This window comes from Poeciliopsis prolifica, unplaced genomic scaffold (assembly GCF_027474105.1).
Source record: "Poeciliopsis prolifica strain line A6 unplaced genomic scaffold, Auburn_PproV2 SCAFFOLD014, whole genome shotgun sequence".
NCBI classification, from domain to species: Eukaryota; Metazoa; Chordata; class Actinopteri; order Cyprinodontiformes; family Poeciliidae; genus Poeciliopsis; species Poeciliopsis prolifica.
Window position 1 is genome coordinate 213659 of NW_026562389.1, and position 23190 is coordinate 236848.

A 23190-nucleotide genomic window follows, 5' to 3' on the forward strand; every position below is an offset into this window, starting at 1 on the left:
GAAGTGCTTTGGGGAAGGATTTGGAACAATCACCTCATTATGAATGCCTGTAAGTCAAAAGAAATACCTTTGGCTGAAGAAGAATATTTTGAAAATTAATATACTGTGAAAAAGGTGACAGATAAGAATGAATAAATGTTCACTATGAGTGAAAGGCTGCACTAGAAAGCAGCCTGTTATAAACCTTGCGTAAATTATGGTTAAGGCTAGACCCTTCAATATTAGTAGCAAGGTGTTTCCACTGTAACAGAACTGTTACAAATCATATGAAGTAGGAGAGAAAAAGCTGGTTTTGTAACACGTCAACGCAATAAAGCTTAAATAGATATGTTCCCCAAACTCAGATACTACAGGTGGAAAAAACATAAAGCAAAGTCTGATGTGATAAACCTTTTGATATCTTTTTATTTCTAGTACTTAGAGCAAAAAAACAAACAAATCATTACATTTAAAACCAAAACCATGGACGTGGCTCTGGAGAGGAGAGAAATAATCAAAGCTCATCGCTTCTCCTTTATCCCCCGCTTTCCTTTCATTCTCCTCTGAGGAAGTTTATTAAAGACCCATGCTGCCCTTGCCTATTCAATCACTTTTCAGTGAAAAGTAATGGCCGTGCTGCATGAATGCATAGACTGGCAATTCATTACTGTAATCAGAACATGAACACCCCCGAATCCCTACTCTCGTCTCCACTCTTCTCTCCATCTAGTTTTCAATGTTACACAGAATGTGTCATGTTTAAAACTGGGTTGTTTAAACCAACCTTCCGTTAATAGGTGCATGTGAGTATGCACCTCTTTCTTCTGTAAATTAAAAGCAACACAGTAGATTTACAGCCTGCAATAGCACAATAAATAGAAGGATTAAACCCTCTAATGCCAAACAGCAGAATGCTGCGTTCACATATAGCAGATGGGATGCATTGCAACACAAGATCATCAGATCATCAGACTCCCAGTTCACACCTTCTGCTGTCAAAAATGTAGCAGAGGGGCAGGTTGATCATCAATTTTGATCATAGCTTTATTGGCAATTTTTCATCTCTGCCGAAGGGCAATTTAACGTTTCCATTGGAGGTAATTTTCTCATTTTCACCCACTTCCACTCAGCTGCGTTTACTTTCCCTCACCCTCTGCTCCAGCTCCCGCAGTACTCTCTCACTGACTGGTTGAGCCTTGGCCACCACAGCTCTCCCGTCGCCTGGCTTCACAACAATCGTCATGATGCAGCACATGTCCACTAGCTCTTCCTGGCATCTCCGCATGCCTGAGTCTAGCTCCCCCCTGCGCGACGGGTCACGCTTTAGAGCCGTCTTCTCTGCTACGGAGAACCCCAGTAAGTCTGTCAAAACCTCATTGGATAACTCTACATCCAGGTAACCAGTCCCATCAGATATAGAAGCAGAAACACTCCAGACTCCACTCCTGCTGATCAGCTTTCCCAGCAGAGTCACAATGAAGGCTTTGACGCAGATCTCAGTGGGTTGTGAACATGGTTTAGACATAAGCTTGTCAAGTAAGCATAAATAGGTAAAAGGTACAGAGGTCAGAGTGAGTGCAGGAAAGCTGGGATCACCTTCTGCAGCGCTTAAAATGTGAATTTTCTCTTGAGATGTCCCAGTCACAGTTTTTGGAGACATGCAGGAAAGGCTTGAGTTGGTGTTCCTTTCTCTATCTCTTCCAAATTGTTTTTCAGCAGAGATTTGAGCCGGTCCCCCAGAACTCTCTCTTTGCACTGGATTGGGCTCAACCTCTTGAAAAAGACAGTCCATGTCTTCATCCATAAAATCGTCATCATTAACACCCAACACTAACTCTTTGGATGGCTCTAAAACTGATGGAGAAAAGAAGGCTTTGGATGTCTTTGAAGCCTCCCTGCTGCATCCTTGATGATCTCTTTTCAGGGATCTGGAGGGAACAGATTCTTCAAATGTCCCAGATCCATGTGAAGTTGGTGCCTCAAACCGAACAGGTTGTGCTTTTGTTGCTCTTTCCACACTGCTTTGATTTTCTAATATTCTGTTATTCTGATGTGTACTTCTATGATCGTTGTCAACATTTCCACTTTCCTGTAAAATAACGCTGTCTAACTCGTCCAGGGGAAAGTCTTCATCAGGAAATTCATCGTCTACCATGTTGTCTTCTTGGCTACTTTGATCCATCACATCAGAGTGAAACAACTCAGCGAGGTCCTCGTCATTCTCGCTTCTTCGAACTGACCCACTCCTGTTAGTTTGTGTTGAATTAGCGCTGTGAAAACGGGTGGAAGTTTGACTCCTAAAACATACAAATAAATCAATTACTTTCCAAAATTTTGCAAAGAAAAGGTTTCTGCTGTAACCGTCATTATATCCCCCGACTTGGTACATTTGCATTTATGGAGCTATAACAACATAGTTTATATGACAAAAATTCTAAAAATAATTATTAATTGTTTTTATAATTTAATCTAGACTTACAAGAAATTAGTACAAATCAGAACAAAATGATTTCCAACATGACCAGTCCGTTGGAAACTGAAAAGTCCCAACTTTTCTTAGAGCCAGTAAACCCACCAAACATAAGCACAACAAAGGTTAGGCACTGACATGGTTGGCCTGGGAAGTTGTCACTGAATGAGGAAGACTTATTTTGCTAGGTCAGTATTTTGTTTTTAAAATACTATATTAGGATTGCACAGAAATTTAAAAGGCTATTTTATGGTTCATTCAGGCTGGGAGGAACTGAGAGAGAGAGACTTTCTACAAACACCAGGAAGGCTGAATGTCTTATGGTAAAATTGTTCTCTTTTGTCATCCTGAGCTTTCAATCTGTGTCTGTCATGGGATATTATCTGGAAGTGTTAAAAGCTTGTCTGGATATCTAAGGGCTAAGCTAATTTGGTTTAGTGATGTGGTAATAAAAATAAATATAAAATCTTGGTTTACAGTGACTACTTTCTTACAGGTGTTGTGCTGTCACTTCTGTTTCAAACAAATAATTATATACTGATTATGGCAAGAGGGCAAGAAAATGATGTTCTTATAGCAAACCTTACATCACCTTAAACTATCCGTCCATCTATTTTCTGATCACCCTTATCCCTAATGTTGTTGGGAGATGCTGGTGCCTATCGCCAACGTTCTGGGCGAGAGAACGTCCAGGTAACCAGTCCCATCAGATATAGAAGCAGAAACACTCCAGACTCCATTCCTGCTGATCAGCTTTCCCAGCAGAGTCACAATGAAGGCTTTGACGCAGATCTCAGTGGGTTGTGAACATGGTTTAGACATAAGCTTGTCAAGTAAGCATAAATAGGTAACATGTTCAGAGGTCAGAGTGAGTCGCATCACCTTAAACTACTGTAGTTAAAATGATCTAAAATAGGTGTTGGCAGGCCAACACTTGAACTGATTGGTGCATCTCGCCCGCAATCCTTTGCCAAGACACATGGAGCTTGTTTTTCAGCAGATACACACCAACTGACAAAACAATGAGGCATCTGGAAGAAATTGTTCAATTTGGGCATGATTTGGTCTTTAATGTGATGGACAGGAATTTATTTAATCTGCAAGAAGTATAGTCACCAGAGAGGCCTAACTGGAAACTCTGAGAGTTAAAGGACAGAGTGGAGATGTTATTGCATTTGTTGTACCAATTGGCATGATCTTAATGGGAACCTGAGAACACCCACAGACAAATCACTCCAACATTTTGTGCAGTTTCTTCAAAGACGAGTATGTAAACTATTTAATTTCGTTCATATATAACTGTACAAAAAACATTACAACATTACAACACATTGGGACAGTTGACCACTGACCTGAATGAGACAAGGTCTCCAAGGATGGAGGACAGAGTCAAAGTCTCCTGCACGGTCCCATAACCACTATCTCTTGATGGCTGAACTTGAATGACTTCAGCCTCACCGTGTTCCTCCAGACTGGCCAACAGCTCCGCGTCGTCCACCTCCAGCTCCTCCGCTGCCTGGTTATCTTTACAGACCAAAAAAATATATATATGGTCATTATTATTACAAAAGATGGGGTATTCTCATCTAGCTGTTCTATTATAACAAATTAATTTACTTAGTATGGGTGGATAATTATTGTAGTGATTATCATAAAAAATATTTTGTGATAAAAATGTTTATTTATTGTTTATATACTAAATTGAAGAACTGACAGTATTTTCAAAATTGTTGTTCTTATTGTTTGTCACACTGTTTGGTCCATGAGAGCATCAATAACTATCAGTAAATGAGAATATATGATTAAATGCAGTTACTGTATGCAGATTAGTGATACAAATCAAACTTCTTTTCTGTGACTGGCGTTCTGATAAAGCCAATTTCAAATGTGAATATATATTTCAAGAGCAGCATTTGTGGGGCAGTCATTGCTGTGGCATGTAGTCACAGCCAGTTACTTAAAATAAAACTGAAAAGTAGTATTTTTTCTTTTTTTGTCATCCCTCTTATCATTAACATAATGGTACCACAAAAAATAGTGAAAACTTTGGAGTTTATATTCCCCTTCATCAAAGATCCATAAACTCTTGTGGTTCCACCTTGTTGTGGTTGTATCGAAGCCTCTTCGTCTTGTTGCTGCTCTGTCTCTGGGAGGCCCAGCGTCCGGCACAACACCCGGCCCTGTCATGGAATAATAGATGTGCACAGTTACTCTGTTATACTCATAAAAATACAGAAAGAATGAGTTTTAAAGAGTCAGAAAAAATACATGAAAAGTCCAATATGTCTATGTACAGCGAACCTGAGTGTTCCTCTCCACCAAGTCTTCTACCTCACCACCCAGGATCTTTACGTTGGACGGCCCCAAAAGCACAACACCAAGTCTGCAAACCATCTTGCCTTGCAACTGTAGCTTTGCTCCAGGCCTAAGAAAGTTAACGGCAACTTAGAAAATTAACAAATTGGTAAAAATGCACACAATAATATGAAAACACAAATTAGTAATAAGCTATAAGAGTTTTTACTGTAAATGTAATGTTTGGTGATTCTGTAAAGATAGAAACAGTGTTAATCAGTCAATGCTTTATAAATCTGTTATTAACCTGAGTGCTGAACTGAGCGCAGGGATGGACTGATACTCCATGGCCTCTAAGCTCTGGACTCCATCTGTAATCTGCAGAGCAAATATATAATGTTTTCATGTTGGCTACAGCATCTTCAGCATTCACCTTTTCAAACCTTTGCAGAAGTCACAGAAAAAAACTACAATATTTACATACAATAAATAACAATTAAAATGACTTGTTCAATACCAGAATAAGAATAAGTATTTTTAAGGCTGTTCTTTAACTTTCCTCAATTTCAGACATTTTTCACATATTTTCTGAGGACTGAATAAAATTGTACAATTAGTCTGAGATCAGGGCTTTGAGATGGTCACTCCAAAACATTTGACTTTCTCGTCCTAAAGCCACTTTGTAAAAAATGTATCTGTATGCTTGAGGTTATTGTTCATTTGGAACATCAATTTTTGCCTTTATGAAGTGCACTTTAAGAGGTATGTTTGAGATGTTGCTGACATGTGTCTCCTCTGCGTCTGTGACCTTAAGTTAATTAGAAACTCACAAAATTCAGATACCAAAGCTGTTTAAATTTATGGTTATTGTTCTGTGTGTAAACATTTGATCGGAAGAAAGTAATTGCTAAAAATGTCCTTTATAATTCTAGCATTCAAACAATTTTAGTTATCCAAACTGACCTGAAACAGGAACAATTTAGTTCCTGTTTCTAAATAAATATCAGACATAGAGAAAAAGGGTTATGTGTCTTTACACACAGTGTATGTAAAGATCTTGTTTCAGTTATGTGTCTTTTGGTCTGGAAAAATAAAAAGCAGCAAAAAAAGCAACAAACTTTTGAAACTTTTCAAAATGTTAGCGATATAAAATATTGCACAAATTCAGAGAAAATGATTTGTCTTGTGATAAACATCACAATAAGACATCTCTACAATTTACTCCTCTTTGTGCTCTCACTGATTGCATCCTATCACTCTAGTTCAGAAAGAACAGCAGACGTATTCACCAGCGTACTAAATAAAAGATGAAGTGGGGTCATAGCAGCAAATATTGTGTAGCCATTCAGAAGTTCAGTGTTCATATTCTTTTAGCATCAAAGTGCTAAAACCAGTAAACACGTCAATGAAAAATGCCTTCAATTAAAGCCCTCTTCTAAGGAAACCTTTAGAAAAAAAATCAGGTTGTTATACCTAAGAGAATGGGAAAACCTACTTACTATGTTCTCTCCCTATGCTTTCATATGTTTATGTAAGAAGGCATAACATTCTAAAGAACAACACAGAAATTTATTTTTTCATAAGCCATAACGAAGAAGTGACTGTGACCTGGAGTAGCAGTATACGGGTCGCTTTGGCCTCCCAGGGCCTCTGAGTGGTCTGTGTGAAAGCGGAGACCTCATCATTAGCGCAGTCTGTACCCCTCCACTTCTGCAGCTGACCATATGCAGGCTGACTGACATCCAGCAATGAGTCAACCTGAAGCAAAAGGACACTGATCAGCTATGGTTCATGTTGCCTTCACAATTATTTTGTGATCATCTAGTAGCTTTTTTTTCCACATTGTACTTTGTTTGTTAAGAGGCTAAGTTAAATTTTTTGGGCTGTACTGTAATGGATGAAAATTCAATTAACCCTCCATACCAGACTATTAGGCAAAAATATTAAATTATAGTTCATCTAGGGCTATTATTTTGAACGCTTTTGAACTTGTAAGGTTCTGAGATTTTAAGCCACTTTAATCTAACCAATGTATTTAGAGTATTGGTTTTTCACAAATTGCCCTAATTTGGCTCCATCTTTGCTTGAGAAATACAGAAAAGGTTGGATCTGAGATACACATTTTTATACACTTGAGTTGGTGTTTAAATAATTTCAGAACCAGATGTACTGCAAACCAACAGATAGTGCACTTCTTTTTTTGTAATGATCACAGAACTCAATTATAGCCAGAAGTGTATGGTATGAAGGTGATTTCTTCTGGGGATTCCAAAATACTTTAATTAGATTTTCCAAACAAATAATAATTTCAAGTGTTTTCTGCCACAACTATGTTTTCTGCATTTAAGAAACTTGTACCCCTTTTTCATAATGTTTTCATATGCAGCTGTTGAATTCAATAGGCTTATTGTTCGTCTTTATTTCCTGAGTTTCCTTATTTCTTTGAGATTATAAGTAAAAACATATAGCCAAAGCTGAGGAGGGAAAGGATTGGGACTGAGAACCCACACTAAACTATATTTCATGTTATTTTTACCATTCTGGTCTTCAATAATCTAGTTTTCGCAAAAAGATTTTTTTTTTCTGAAAATGTACCTAATATGATGAATCAAGGCAACAATGCCAGTTATATAATTGCTCATCTTTTTCTCAACCGGTCTGTGTGGTGTCTATCTAAAATCTGATTGATCTTAATTTGCTGATATTTATGCCACACAAAGCATCCATACTCATAATAATTCATAGTTCTGCAGTATAATGGGTCACGTTGGCAATATGAATATGTACTTACCTGAAACCATGTTTATTTTCAATGTAATGAGCATTTTAAAATGAGGTATTCTATTGTTTTATTAGATTAGGTCTCAAGTGGTTTTCATGAAAACTGCAGTTGCTGACAGTTAAGATAATAGCTTAAAATACTGTAGATCTCTTTTTAAACACAAAATGGTATTTTTCATGAGCCTTTTTATTTAAATATAGTTTTAGGTTTTTGGCCAGACTTTCACAATCCCAAGCATGAGAGAAAATAATGAGTTTAAGAAAAAAGAAATCAGCACCTGGACACAAAAGGTGCCATTGAGTTCTGTCTTCTGGGCCTGAGCGAGCCCTTCAGGGAGAACAGGGTGATCCAGGTCTCTCAGATCTGTCAGGAGCCACTGATCCAGGACCTAAAATTGTGCACCAAACAAACAGTTTTAAGTGACACATGTACCAAATCTCGTAAGACGATTGACCATCAAATTATTTCCAGATGACTAATCCATATGACCTCCTGGTGGAGGTCAAATTATGCATTTTGAAACGTTTGAATTAGTCAAAGCTATGATTTAACAAAAACATGAGCCTTGTCACAGGGTATTTGAGGCACAGTTACTGAGTAACTTGATCAAATCCCTGCAGCTTTTTCATTTCTTATCAATGACTGTTTGCACATGTTGGCTTGTGTCATATAAAAAGTGGTCTAGAATGACTGGCATCTTGGAATCATGTGGGTTACTTTAATAAACTGATAACATGGTCATCCTGGAACCATAAGGAGACTATGTGCCCCCCCAACCCTGAAGAATGAAGCAATACCTTCGATAACTATCTGTTTGAAAAGATAGACTTTGGCCCTCAAAGGACACAGCTGCTCAGCAGCAATATTTCAGTCCACTGTGGCGTATGAGAGATGCGTCAGTGCAAGAAAACATACCCATATGACGCCACCACCAGCTGGTACAGCTGACACCCAGCATGATGGATACGTGCTGTTTACACTAAAATTCTTCTCCACTATCTGTTGCAACAGAAACCAGGGATTTTCAGACTAGGAGGTGTCATTTTATTCCACATGATCAGCACATACCATGATTTGATCTTATTGTTCTCTGTTGTAACTATTAAATAATTATGGCAATGGGCTTTCAAAGTTAAAGTGAAATGCTTTCAATTGGGAAATAGTACATTTAATTTTTTTGAAAAATTCTCATTTACGAATTGAAAAAAAAATAAAACTATTAAAGCTGTATAATATTATAAAAAAAACAAGCACGCTGATGATACTAAATATTGCAATGATGATGCCATTTTCTATCACCATTATGTCCCTTACACTCTCGATGAGTTTTAGCTGGAGATGCAATGAGGTTTGTGGTCGATTATTGATCTGGTCTTCCGGGCCTCAGTAGGTGACATTAGCATTCTAAAGAGCAGTGGTATTCATGTATATTCCAATGAAGGTAAAATTTTACTATAACTGGAAGTTTTCTAAATGATTGCTAACATATCCTGAGGTCTAATTCCATCTCTGGGTTGGAAGAACAGGAGTCTAAAAAGTAGTCTAGTAATGTTGATCCAAAGTAAATAAACTAATTAAACTAGGTGCTCCTATTCAGTGGTAGATAAGTATAAGTAAATATCCTCTGGTCTAATTCCTTTTCTAGGTTGGAAGAATAGGAGTCTAAAACGTAGTTGCCACTGTAGTTTTTTCTGGATTCTAAGTTTGTTCTAATCCCTGTTCTGGGTTGCTAGGTAAGTATAAGTAAGTGTTTTCTGGACTTTCTAAGTATGCTCTAAATCTGTAAAAGTAATGAGTACGCCACAGTTTCTAAGTAATAATAAAAACTAAATGTTAACATCACACTGATTATTAAAGCATCTACCTCTCCCCCTTGAATTCTGTGTAAAAACAAATAGATGTTTGCCAAGTCAAGCAAATGTGCGACCTTCAGAGACAGTAAGAAAGGAGACAGAAACAGCACTGAAATGGATGTTATGTTGTGATTTGTCAAACCAGAGTGTGATGACCTGGCTGTACCTACCTGCTGATTGATTTGCTGCTGAGATAGATGAACTGCTTCTCCAGTCTCTCCTTGAATCCACTCAACGCAGGCTTCAAGCCAGGCAAAGGGAACCTGGACATGGTGAGAGGACTGCAGCCAGGCCTGAGTAGCCCGTACTACGGAGGGTGTCTCTGGGGCCATCCTCCTCTATGTTCTCTGCAGTTTATATTGCAGCTATTTTCTGCAAGTATCCTCACTATTATCTGGAATTACACACAGACAACGTTTAAACTTGGGGTTTTCTTAATTTCAGGATGTAATTATACAACGGATACAAATCCACTGTCATAGGAGTGTGAGTGGTAAGGGCTCATTGGTCCCTATCATAATATGTAAGCCTAATATGAAAGTGTAGCGTGGATGTAAACTGAAGAAAAAGAAGAGGCATCAAAAACAAGAGCAATTACATTCTGTGATTAAGGAAAGTATGCATGCTAAAGTGAGTTTTGCCTAATGTTACCTAAGCAGAAAATGAACGCGTTTCATCCACAAGGCGAGAGAGTACGAAACGAAGGCGCCAAAATTAACAAAACAAAACATCAGTTAGCAAGACCGAGGAAATAGCTGTTCCATGTCCTCAGAACATCCGGAACACAGCAATTGCCCAATAAAACATCACAAACCTACGATAAGAGATGTCATAAGAACAAGCAAATTACTATTAGGCTGGTAGGTAAACTATTTTTACCTACAAAATAAACTAGAAATACAGCTTTGCATATCCACATCCGGAAATAAGCCGTTAGAAACGCCCCTCTTCACATGATTGGCAATATTTCCACACAATGGCAGTCGTCGTACTGCTGACGTGCTTTCCATTCAGCCAATCAGGACACAGTGCATCGAGTTGTTCGTTTCCAGGCCCGGAGAGAAGGAAGGAAGGAAGGAAGTAAGCAAGCAAGCGAGGTGATAACGCTGCAGGTTTGTGTTTTTTTGGCGATATTTTCAGCTTTTTTTCCCAGCACCGTTGGTTAAAAATAATTGGTACGCATACGTAACACTACGAGAAAGTACGATCTATAAGTGTTGTTTCATCTGTGTCCGGTGCCTTGTAGCTGGCCTACCCAGCTACGGTTACGCTCTGCCTTGGCAACATGGCGAAACTAGCTAGCCTTTAGCTTGAATCGTTACTCTTGGTCTTTGTACTGGACATCGTTCCAACCGGAGTTGCCAGCTAAAATTTAGATCTATAAACTATCGCAAAACAGTATGTTCGTATTACTTACGGGCTACTTTATACTAAAGTTTGAATTCAGGAACGGGGAAGTGACTCGCTAAGCTAATGCGTGGCTCCGTAGGCTTAAGCAACGGCTGCCATTTAGCACGACGAAGCAGGAGTCCGACTACATGGACTAAAATCGATACTCACCGAACTGTTATTTTAGTATTCTATTAACTCAAAGTTATTTTATTTTTTACACATCTGATGTATTCCAGTGGATGGAGGTTTTGCATATATGCCGACCAGGAGGAAATAAGCCGTAAACCAGCTTCCACGGCGTGCCTTCAGTTGAATTTGAACTAATCCACTTCCAATTTTGTCAAGACTAATACGTAATATATATATATTTTTGTATTTTTAAAACTAAACACTGAGGTCTGTTAATCGATCAGCGCGTTTGTACCTACATATCTTGTAGCATGTAGCGAACGATATAATTGAGTAACAATTTGATAAATTTATCATGTGGTCTGTGTATGCGCCCTCCGACCAAACAACAGAACTTTGTCCCATAAATGTCAGTATGTATGGCTTTGTTATGCAACATCATTGTTGTACGATGCAAAATGAAAGTGCAATCAGTTTTGTTTGGCTGCATTTCAACATTAAAAGAAGGAGCTTCCTTCCCTGACAGGTTGCAAGAGCTGTTTGGTCCCCTTGACTTGATCCGCCTATGAACACGCCCTTTTCCCTGTAATAAATATCGGTGAGTCCAGGCTGTCTAATCGTTTTAACAATTTTAATGCTGACTTCAGACTGACTGACCTGCCTTTTTCCTCTCCTTTTTTCTCATCCCATTTTCATCGCCTTCAACATGCCAGGAGACGAGAACACACACAGGGGCTGGTTTCCTGCTACTTTTTCCTGCTCCTGTCACCCGCACATCGGATCAAGGTGCTCATTTTCCATTACACTGTCTGAAGACCATGGACACAGAAATTGATCAGCAAGATGAGAGCTCATTCAGCAACACAGAGACGAATGGTATAAAGTGGAACTTATTTATGTTGTGCGATTTAAAGTTATTCATATTTTTTGTCTTTGTGTTGTACATGCACATGGGAGTAGTGATATATTGCATTCCACTAAACCTAAATGTTCTGTTTTGTATTTTTAAGACCTGCATGTTTTATTTTGTAATTAAAATTATTAGTTTCTATAATCATATTTCTTTTCCATTACATTTTCAGTATATGAAAAATTTAGAAATGTATTAAGTTATTTATTTTGAGTAGCATTATTTATAATGACCTACAGTGTTGTCAGTGTGTCTATTTTTATTTTATCTTCTTATTCCAGGTAAACGCCCTGCTGAGGATGCAGATGAGCAGAAATCATTCAAACGCTCCAGAAACTGTGATGAGATGGTAGAGCTCCGCATTCTCCTGCAGAGCAAAGTAATTCAGCCCTGTTTTGTTTCAAAATTTAGTCTAATTGTAAATTCTGCTCTTATTTTTACTTATTTTAACTTTTTTTTTTTTTTTACTAAAAAAAAAAATCATTTTTGATTTTTTTTTTTATATATTTCCAAACATCTTATGATTATGATGTTTAATTTTTTTTGTATTGCAGAATGCAGGGGCTGTGATTGGGAAGGGTGGAAAAAACATCAAAGCCCTCCGTTCAGATGTGAGTACATCAAAGTTTTCTTATCACAGCCAGAAATTCAAAAAGAACATTTTTGTGTTCACTGGCCTCTCAGACTCAACCTTCTCTGTTTGGACAGGACCAGGTTTTGCCTCAATCCTTTTTAACTGTTAAAAATTATTGCAGTATTTTCAATTACTTCATTTATTGTAAACATAACAAACACCCGGGCCAGCCAATTTATTCCTTTAGACCTTCAGACAAAATTCTGGAGTTAATTTCATCCTGTTCTTGTAGCTTAAACAACATGTTTTTGCATCCATCTAAACTGGGCAAAGGCATAAAAGCCCAATTTATATTTTATAATGTGAAAATATTTAATCCAGCTGGCAATATTAATGCTCTAGTTAATTTAGAATGAAACTGGCACAGTGCTGATTTCTTAACGTCACAAGTTAGTATTATTTATATTAGCTACATATAGCTAATATATTTAGCTACATATATACATATATATTTTAATGTTGCTGAAAACTGGCCAATTATTGAATAATTCTATGTCATTGCCTCTTTCTCTGGTCATTTACAGTTTGTTCTCCCCCTCTTTTTTCACTGTCTCTGGTTTTATTCCCCCAACATTAAATTTTCCTGTTCTTTATAATATGCCATTTCCCTTTTTTCCAATGTCAGTTTCTCCTCTTCTCTCTTTGACAACCGAATCTCTGAGAGAATCAATTTAAAATCACATTTCAACACTGCAGAGCCTGTATATTAAAAATGTATTCCTCTCCCCTCTTCCTTGTTTATTATTTTTACTCTTCACTTTTTTGCCCACTTCCTCCTCCTCCTCTGTTGCCCATGTTCTGGATGGCCCCTCCTGCGCCCGCCCACCTGACACCCTGGTTGGCCCTGCCCATAATCGTGCCCTGTCCCTAAATGGGCGTGTTACTTGATTGACATCTGTGCTCGAATGGCCCTGGCCCCTGCCCATGCCACGCCCAGTACAATGCCAGTGTGTCAGTCCCAGACAGCAGTGGGCCTGAGCGGTATGTCCCTAAGCTCCTCCCTCTCAATGCCTGACTACAGGTCAAACAAACAAGAAGAAGTGAACAATAATTTGTAGTCCTACCTTTTGTCAAGTCACAATGTTTAAACATATTTAAAGTTTATCAGACTGAGCCTAAATGCGATTTTTTTTAAATCCTAATCTGCCTGTTAAACGTCATGTTAATATCCTTTCTATGCCATTTGTAAAGTCATGTCAGAACTGTATCTTAAGTTGGTGCTGTCAGGGTTATTTCACTGTCTTTGAAAATGTATGCTATAATATGTGCAGATTTTTTTTTCTTTTTAAGGTTTGTAGGTTTCTCTTATTTGTGGCCATCTGTCCTGTAAATCTTCTTCATTTCCCCTTTCTAAAAGCTCAGTGTTTGTGTATAAATAATGGTGTTTTTGGTTTTCTGTTAGTTCTTTGAGCTCACTTGCTTTTAGTCTCATCCCATTTTATTTTATTTTTGAAGTCCAAATATCAAAATTTAGATTTTTTTATTTTATTTTTTATTGAGTCTTAAGTAGTGAATGTGTCTGTTTCCTTGTCTGTCTTCCATGTAAGCAAATCCTTAATTGCTGGAGTTTTTGAAACTAAATGTTTTGATTTAGTCCATCCATGCTTCATTCGAGTTCATATAATTCAATTTCCCTGACCTGGTTATAAGCATTAACTCCAGCGACAGCAAATTTACAACCTTCTGTCACTTTTGCTCATCTGCAGACTATGTTGCTTCCATGTGTAATCTGCTTTAGTTCTCCTTATTAGAATAACTACTTTATCACCAGAGGTGGGTGCAGACAACAATATTTCAGCAACTAGATTTAATTAAAATTAAACTTAAAATCCCCTATAGTAAAAACAAAACATCTTTGTCATCTTGGCTTTTGTGTCCTTCACCTCATTTAGAGGGTCATTTTTTTGTGGTGTGCATCCACCAACCTATACCATAAACCTTCTAGAATTTTCTCTGGCACTTTTATCTCTTCCTAAAACTTCACTTTCCCCATCTTGCTTCCTCAGTGGTTGCCAAATCCAGTCCTCCTTTCTTTTGGGTCCTTTTTTATTTTGCCACTGTACTGCTTTTCTCTGGGAAAGGATGCCTTTTTATTGCACTATATTCCTCACCTTCCCTATAAAATGACCACCAACTTATTGTGTAAAATGTTAGAAAACGCAGGTCCTTATCATTGAGATAGGTCTTTATTCTTCACTTCTAGCACTGTTAGCTTTTTTTATGAGTTAAACTAGAGATCTAATGAACTTTATAATCTGAAACTTTGTTTTCTTCTCCCTTGGGATGCCTTCGGGGTACCCCAACCCCACACCGTCTTTGTTGCCATGCTCTGTTTTGTCATTGGTGGAAAAACTATGAAGAATCCTGAGTATCAGTGCAGACATAGAGACTGTTGGAGAAATCCTACTGAAGATTATCCCTACATTGGAAGAAGTGAGTTGTTTTGATTTTGATTTTTATGAATCTTTAGTAACACTTCAAAAACTTTTCAAAAAATTGTACAGAGAGCAGCAATTGATTCCCTTGCTGTTGTTTGTTTATCTGTTATGTAGGTGATGTAGTTCTACTATTCTGTTTTGACACTGTGTCAACATGACTAGTTTAATTTTGGTTTAAAGCCATCCATCAATCATGGGTTTTTCAGGTTCCCACAATGTGATGACCATGACCAAAAATGTAATGGTTTAATTTTATTTATGCAAAGAAATTAAACAAATTTTGACTACACAGTATTAAGAAAACATGCAATATACAATAAAAATATAATTTCCACAAAACAGTTATAAAAAATTTGTAAAAAAAAAAAAAATCACAAATGATTTGTGATTTTTTTATTTTTTATTTTACTTTTAACTTTCCAATGATTGTGTTATTTTTTTTGACTAGAATAATTTTCAAACAGGAGAATGTAGGAGATGAAGTGGAAATGTAAAGACAAAACATTTCAGGAAATTTTTGCCAGAATGAAGAAAAATGGTTTAGGCAAGTTTATGATCTTATGTAGGAATGAATGGGTGAAGCAAATCACTTTTATTCTATTTTTACAGTACCAGCAATACAATGGCAATGACTTTGATTGTGAGCTCCGTCTGCTGATCCATCAGAGCCTGGCAGGCTCCATCATTGGTGTGAAAGGAGCAAAGATCAAGGAGCTTCGGGAGGTATGTGAATATACAAATTTTAATACTTTATATTTTACTTTTTTGAAGACATTGACATTCTGACATCATGTCCTCTACACTCTCCATTGAAAAAGCACCTTGTGAGATGTCCTGTTTTTTTTTTTTTTTTTTTTTTTAATCAGTCTTAATACCTTCTGATTTCCTTTTTAAGCGCCTTTGTTTTGTTGGAGTTTTTTTTTTCTCTCTTCCTACTCATGTGTGTCTTTCATGCATGTCTCTGCAGAACACAAAGACCAGCATCAAGCTGTTTCAGGAGTGTTGTCCCCAGTCAACGGACCGTGTGGTGCTCGTTGGTGGTAAAATGGAGAGGGTAGTGGAGTGCATCAAGACCATGCTGGAGCTCATCTCTGAAGTAAGAGTGATTTCCACCATTAATGAGTGAATTTAATGCTTTTCAGGCTTTACACATTAAGATTTGATTCTGTTTCAAAGCCCTTTATTGAGTGCGTTGTTGCGTATAATATAGTAATGATTTAAAGATATCCACTTAAATGTCTTACTAGATGGTCTGGTTTTCTTCAGTCATATGAATATTTATATTTTTATGCAGTTTTTCATCTGCATATAAAACAGATATACTACTGTAGGAAAAAGTGCTTTACATATTTCTTTTTGTTTAATATGTGTTTATCTCCGCTTTAGGCTCCAATAAAAGGCCGTACACAGCCCTACGACCCTAACTTCTATGATGAGACATACGAGTATGGTGGTTTCACCATGATGTTTGAGGAGAGGGGAGGCGGCCGCAGGCTCATGGGAGGCTTCCCCATGCGTGGAGGCAGGTCCAGTGGCGACCGCGGGTATGACAGAATGCCTTCCAGCCGAGGGGCGCGTGGACCCCTGCCTCCCTCACGCCGTGATTACGATGATATCAGCCCCCGCCGGGGTCCTCCTCCACCCCACCCCAGTAGGGTTGGCAGGGGAAGTGGGCGTCCTCGAAACATGCCAATGGGTCATCCATACAGGGGAGGGTAAGCGCAGTGCTGCTTTCTGAATCTGAATTTTGGAATAGCAAGCACCCTGCATGCACCTCCTCATCGGTTTTATGTAAAGTTTTTGAGTTTTACCTTAGTAATATCTCACTTGTCGCTACTTTTTTGCCCCTCTGTCTGAAAATGTTAAGCTTTTTTTGCTTTCTCTCCATGCAGATAAATTCTAACTTCTACCAAAACAATTATCTTTATTATTTAATATGTGAGCTAATGTTGCTTTTTTAGTGAAAATTTTTTTTTCGTATTTATTATTTGATTAAGCATAAGTGCTCATCACTGTATTTCTGGTTGTGTTTGTCCTTTTTCTTCCTTTTTCCCATTTCCATGTTTTAGCAGAGACGATCGATACTATGACTCATACCGTGGCTCAGATGACAGGTCAAAGTAAGTCTTTGTTTCCAAACTAAACCTCCTAACTCATCCTAAAAGGAATTTAAGATTCTTGTTTCAATTTATGTTGCAAAATAAGTTATACCTATGGCATTGTCTGTTATCTGTTCTGTTGCTTACTATTAGTGACATGTTCTTTCTTTAATAAGAATAACTAAGTATACATTTCCATTTCTTAGAAGTGTTTATTATATTTTGCAATTAGAATTTTTGTTCTCCTGGGTGCTTTATTTCTAGTGCTGAACTTTCATTTTCTGACAACTTGGACTGCACAATAGGTTACAATTATATTTCACTTGATCAAAATTGCAAATAACTAATTGGACTTCAAAGTATCATCCGACCAACCGCTCGTTCAGCAATATATTTACTGATGTTTGTTTAGTGCATCAAAAGATGTTTTATGAGAGCTTTCAGGTTTCTGGTAAATTATATAAAAAAAAGCTTTACAAATGACAAATTAACTTTGTCATTTTGGCAAAGTTCTTCTTTTTCAAAATGACAAATTTAACTACACTCATATTTTTCAACAAATATTGCTGAACTGAAATATTTTTATAGAACTATTTTACGAGGATAAAAAAACTAATTGAAATTAAAAATCTCTTTTTCAAGGGAGCCCAAATAAAACACGGAAAAGTACACAGTTAAAGAAGAAATACTAAATTCATTATCTTTCCGATGGTAGACTGTTTACCATCAGTGTCTATGTTTTCAATAAACTGAGAATAGAAAGACAGAAACATTGTTTACATAAGAAACTGATATTTTCATGTTGTTCTCTGTAATAGTGTCAGATCTATTGGTCAATTCTTCTGCTTCTCAAATTTTCTCTCTAACATTTTTGAAGATTTTACTTGTATTATCAAGTTTATAATACAAACTTTGAAATACAAATTGAATATATTGATTTGTATTATCATTTTGTGCAAAATGGCAATCAAAAATAACTTCTTTGCAGCAATATTTAGCAGTTTATATTTCATGTAACATGCATTTAAACTCTCCATATTTGTCCAGTGGAATGGCCCTTTACAGCCTAATATGTCCAAAGTAGATATAGGTCACAGTGAAGGTGGGAGTGAAACTGTAAAGATAAAAAAGTAAAGGAAAGAAAAATCTCCACCAAAACAAATCCTTGCAGTAATAAATTATACAGCAGCATGTTATTCCAATATTGTGCAGCTTTAATTGTCAGGCGTGGTTTGTAACAACAAATTGTGTTACAGGAATAGAGGAAAAATGTCAACGTAAACAGTTACTGATGCTAAAATCTTCTCACATTGAAGGTCCACTAAAAGTTGGCACACACGCATGTGTTTTTATGGAGTACAAAAGTACAATCCTAATACATTTTGTCGGCTATTTTCACTATTTGTGCTCAGCTTTTAGGAGGGAAATAACAGCAGCCTTTGGCTCTGATCAGCCTCACCACCACCTGTCACTCCTCTCACCATAACACTGTCAGAGCTGTTCCTGTTACTGTGTGGGAAGATGGTTGGGAGGAAATGTGTTTATACTGTAATCTTGCTCAGCGTGTGTGTGCAGTTTGACCTAGACCAGAAATTTTTCATGGAATATTTTCAAAAAAAAAAAATTTTTTCTCCAAGTATTTTCTATTTCTTTCCTGTCCAATTCACTTTTTTTTTTCTCCCCCCCGGCCCCCGTTTCTCTCTGCCTGTCTGTTCTCCTCTCCATCCTCAGTGACAGAAGAGGCAGACCGGATCGCTACAGTGATAACATGGTTAGTGACCCTTTGCTAAATGCGTGCAGCTCTGGTGTTCGCATCCTATTAAGTGTGAGCATCCTCAGGCTAGCACAAGACAATATGTTGTGATTGTCCATTGTCCTCCCATTATATAGTATTTTTGTGACCAAACAAGGAGGCGATGTCCATAGAGCCAAGGCACTTTTTGGACGGTGTAAGCCACCCCACCAAATGACCATAATCACCTCAGCCGGAGACACCCCATAATAATCAGCTGTAATTGCCCCCTTACTGTGTATTTTTCATGGCCAGCTTGTTTTTCCTGCGAAGAGAGAGAGAGAGAGAGAGAGGATGTTGGGAGTGGAGGGGGTGGAGAGGTGGGGGTGGCCATGGTTCATTGCTAAGCACTAATAATGCTTTCTTGACAGACTGGAAGCTTTCTTTTTGCCTTTTTCTCTCTTTCCTCTCTCTCTCTCCCTCCCTCCCTCCGAGAGACCTGGCAGGAGACTGCCTACCGTTGCTCGGCAACAGCTTTTTGAATTGCTTGTTGCCCTGGTAACAGCAGCAGCTGAAAATGGGGGCTGATAGAGATGCAAGGAGAGGCAGGAAAAGGGGCAGGGACGGGGAGGGGGGAAAGGAGGTGGAGTCTGTCTCATGGATGAAAACTGGGTGGTTTTCAATTGGGTCTACTCTGAAGGAGGCTGCCTCGTTAGGTTTCTGCTCACCAACCTGTAGCGGTTTTAATCGGCTCTTTAGTCGAGGGAGAGGGATGTATCTTTTTCCTCGCTGTAACACTTCTGTCTTTTTGTTTGTTCCTTGCAGAGTGGCGGTGGATATGGTGAGTACAAAGCTCCTTCACTCGCATTGTGTACATGTTGTTACAAGGCTGCTGCATTCAGACTGCAGGCCTCAGATTTCTCCCCAGCATGAGGAAGCAAGAAGGCAAAATGATAGAAATTGATGGGGAATCAGACTGAAAGGAAATGGCAGCTGTAATTTGTGTGAAGCTGTATTAACTTGAGATTTATTTTCCTATTCACATTAAATTATTGCTGTGGTGTATTTTGTAGTTTTTGAAGTACATTTTGAATTATGTGGCAAATTAGTGGATTTTTTGATTTACAATCTTAGACATTTTTCCTGTCTTTCTCAGATAACAGCTCCTCCTGGGATAGCTACCAGTCAGGTTAGTATTGCTCCTTTGCCCTCAATCAGTTCCAGTCTGAGACATTTACAGAGTTCTGATTTGTTTCGGTGTATTTATATTTTATTCACTCTATTTATTCTCCCAGCACTCTACAAAACAACAGTTCTAACCTCATTGATGTCACTAAAAATCTGGCCAAAGGATGGAATGTTGTAGCAGTGTGTGGGAGGAAAAAAAATATTGCTCTGGTTTGTCATTGGTAGTTTTTTCAGTCACCGACTTCTACAACTTTATTTCTTCCAATCATCTATGTGACTCATTAGTTGGTGTAGCGGCACTCATATAACTAACACACCATGGTGCTGTATTACTACAACTTGGCAGCCTTGCAGTCACAACAAGCTTTTCCTTGCCTTTTTGACAAGGCCAAATTGTCTTTTGATCTGTTCTTTCAGTACTCAGCAGTTTTGGTCAAAAGACATAAGTCTTTGTCTTGAATCTTTTTATCTTCTAACAGTCTCTGTATTTTGCTTGTCTTCAGGTGGACGTGGATCCTATAATGACATGGGCGGTCCTGTCATCACCACACAAGTGACAATCCCTAAAGATGTGAGTTTATGACCATGACATCAACAGTTTGGCAACCAGAGAGATCTGTTGGAGCTGAAGCCTAAGATAGTACAAATCTAGTTGAACTGTTTTGCTATTTAAGTTTTCCTTTTTCTTTTGCTACATTTTAGATGCTTCTCCTCAGCTAAGTTTTTATGAAGTCAAATGTGTTTAATGTTTGCTATGTTTAATTCTAAATAGAAAATAAGTTTAGATCTAAATTTAAGATTCACCAAACAGTGGGTCAGAGGTCAGAATTGGCCAATTACAGTTTTGATTGCCTTGTTGAATACAGAAAAAAGTAATTTTTTAAATATATTTTTCTATCAAATGAATTTGTTTCTCTAAACCTGGAGCAAGCTTTCATTTTACTTGTTTCTAGTAGTTCAGTAAAATTCAGATTTTGGAAATGTGAGTTGATGCGTAAATGCATATGTGTTCCTTGGATTCAAAACTCTTATCTCTACTAAAGGAACTGCAGCATATTTTCTTTCAGTCAGTAAAGTGATGTGATTTGGAAGGTCAGATCCACTCTAACCCCGTTTTTTTCCTGTGGTGTTCTCCACAAACAGCTGGCTGGATCCATTATTGGTAAGGGAGGCCAGAGGATCAAACAGATTCGCCACGAGTCGGGCGCCTCCATCAAGATAGACGAACCTTTGGAAGGTTCAGAGGATCGCATCATTACCATCACTGGTACCCAGGACCAGATCCAGAATGCCCAGTACCTTCTACAGAACAGGCAAGTTCTTGCTTGGTGGATTTATTTCGTCCTAACTCATTCAGAATCCTACTTGAAATGCCAACATTTTCTTGAAATTATATCTTTTAAAGTCATAAAATTGTATTCTTAAATTCCAAATAGGTGAAAATGTTCATGCAGTAGTACAAGCCTCCAACATGCTGAAGTTTTTTGGCTTTTTATCTGTGCAAACATGACAAAAATAAGTTAACTGTTCAATTTGTTCAAAAACACATGTGGCTTGCCGATTAGCATATTTTTAATAAAATTACATTCCAACAATAGATAGCCAGTTTTTCTTGGATTTTACATTTCTGTTGCCTGCTGTCTCTCTTCACTAATCCCCTTCCTTTCTTCCCCATGCAACCTGCAACTACTTCTAACCTTCCTCTTACATGAAATGGCTGTGAAGGAGTATGCATGCTTAAAGGTGCATATTATTAGCTATTTTGACAAAGGGGCAGTGCAGGTGACAATTGTGATTGACTCGCACTCGTCTGGTAAATCTGATCAGTAGACGGAAAAGACAAATGGGATGTCTATTTGCCATCAGAGCCGTTTCAATGTGAAGCAGGGAGTGGATTGATTCTTCCCTGGCTGCTGCTGTGTGGAAGACTAGTGATTTTGTTGTTTTTAGTTAGATTAAGCGACAACAAATCACAGTCTGCCAAATAGCACAGGCTCCTCCTCTTCTGTCTCCCTTGGCAACCAGTAGGCACGTATAATACACACCATTTCCTCATTGATGCCATCTGAGCTTTGCCTGATTGCTAATACATTCTCAAACCCTCTGCCCTGTCTCATGAGTAGTGTACTGTTGCCATGATAACAGACCCCACCTCCCTCTTCCTTCCTGTCTTCGCTTTTCTATGTTCTGCACCTGCTAGCCACAACCCTCTTTTCCTCCTTTCCACTTCCCAAATCGTATCTTCTCTCCTGTGCTCTTTGTTCCATCCTGCAGTTCGTCTTCTCACATCATTATCCTGCAACAGTTGCAGTGTTTCCTCTGTTAATTTTGTGAAATGCAAATATTTTTTGGTATTCATTTTCTCGCTCTGTTTTGTTTTCATTGTAGTGTGAAGCAGTACTCTGGTCATTTGCTGTAGACCTTGAGGGAGCAGATTGAAGAAAACTCGGATTGAACCCCGCTTCCTCTTCTCAAATCTTTTTGCCCTGGTCAAACTCCCCCCTCTCCCTCCTTCAGACTTTTACTCTGGATTGTGGGTGTTTTTTTTTTTTTTTGTATTTTTAATTAAATGTCCGACATTCCTGTGCATCCACAAAAATATAGAAGATCTGCATTTTTAAGAGTGTAGTCCAATAGTTTGTCTGATTTTTGCTTTGATTTTTCTTTTGTAACTCATATATCAGAATATCTCAATATTTCCCTCAGACATAAAAAATAAACCTAACCTTTATTTTTTTGGATGGATTTGATTTGTTTTTATGCATAAATGTGAATGATTGTGTGCGTGTGGGTGTGTGCACATGTGGGTGCGTGTGGCTTGGTATGCGTTCAGTTGTCTCCTACAAATTTGTGCAACATACAGAATGCAAGATGTTCCTTCTTTTCTTCTTTAACAGCTGTGGGGAAATTTAAATCTGTAGAATTTATTTTGCATTGTTTGTTGGGACTTATGTACAAACAAAACATAATTTCTACGAACACCAGCAGTGCAACAAAATAAACCTGGGTTATTGAAGTAACTCCCAAAGTAAGCATTTGTGTTGGTAGTAAGAGTTGAGGCATTTTATTGGTTATTGGACACATACTTTTCTACTTTGTCTGCAAGTTCCTCTCCTCTGAACTTGCTTGCTCTTCATTGTTGTGAACTTCACAATGTCAAATTTAAAGATAAATAAAGATGCCACTTTTTACAGATTTTTTTTACATTTTTGTTTTGGTGTTTTAATAGCCTTCTGATTTTTCACTTATACTTTGACAGCTAGATTGACTTCCTGTTTGAAGTTCGGCA

General features: G+C 37.9%; 2 protein-coding genes across 3 annotated transcripts; one reads left to right on the top strand and one right to left on the bottom strand.

Moving 5' to 3' along the window:
• Positions 1–393: 393 nt before the first annotated feature.
• On the bottom strand, positions 394–10321 carry rmi1 (RMI1, RecQ mediated genome instability 1, homolog (S. cerevisiae)). 2 transcript variants are annotated; one of them, XM_055039180.1, is made up of 9 exons: positions 10263–10321; positions 9550–9773; positions 7804–7914; positions 6353–6502; positions 5052–5122; positions 4751–4874; positions 4548–4629; positions 3802–3973; positions 394–2276 (listed from the first exon to the last, which is right to left on the bottom strand). In XM_055039180.1, the coding sequence occupies exons 2-9, from the start codon at positions 9709–9711 to the stop codon at positions 1106–1108; spliced, it is 2043 nt and encodes a 680-aa protein (XP_054895155.1). In that variant the 5' UTR covers positions 9712–9773; positions 10263–10321; the 3' UTR covers positions 394–1105. The 2 variants fall into 2 exon arrangements, with proteins under 2 accessions (XP_054895155.1, XP_054895154.1); XM_055039179.1 differs by having other exon boundaries at positions 10031–10303.
• An 88-nt stretch (positions 10322–10409) lies between these two features.
• hnrnpk (heterogeneous nuclear ribonucleoprotein K) lies at positions 10410–23105 on the top strand. The gene is made up of 17 exons (XM_055039181.1): positions 10410–10491; positions 11427–11498; positions 11614–11776; positions 12092–12189; positions 12365–12421; positions 13382–13425; positions 14805–14877; positions 15492–15605; positions 15850–15978; positions 16269–16597; positions 16952–17002; positions 18713–18752; positions 19539–19554; positions 19870–19902; positions 20405–20472; positions 21045–21214; positions 22290–23105. Exons 3-17 carry the CDS (start codon positions 11719–11721, stop codon positions 22318–22320), a joined length of 1311 nt encoding a protein of 436 aa, XP_054895156.1. The 5' UTR covers positions 10410–10491; positions 11427–11498; positions 11614–11718; the 3' UTR covers positions 22321–23105.
• The last annotated feature ends 85 nt before the right edge of the window (positions 23106–23190 follow it).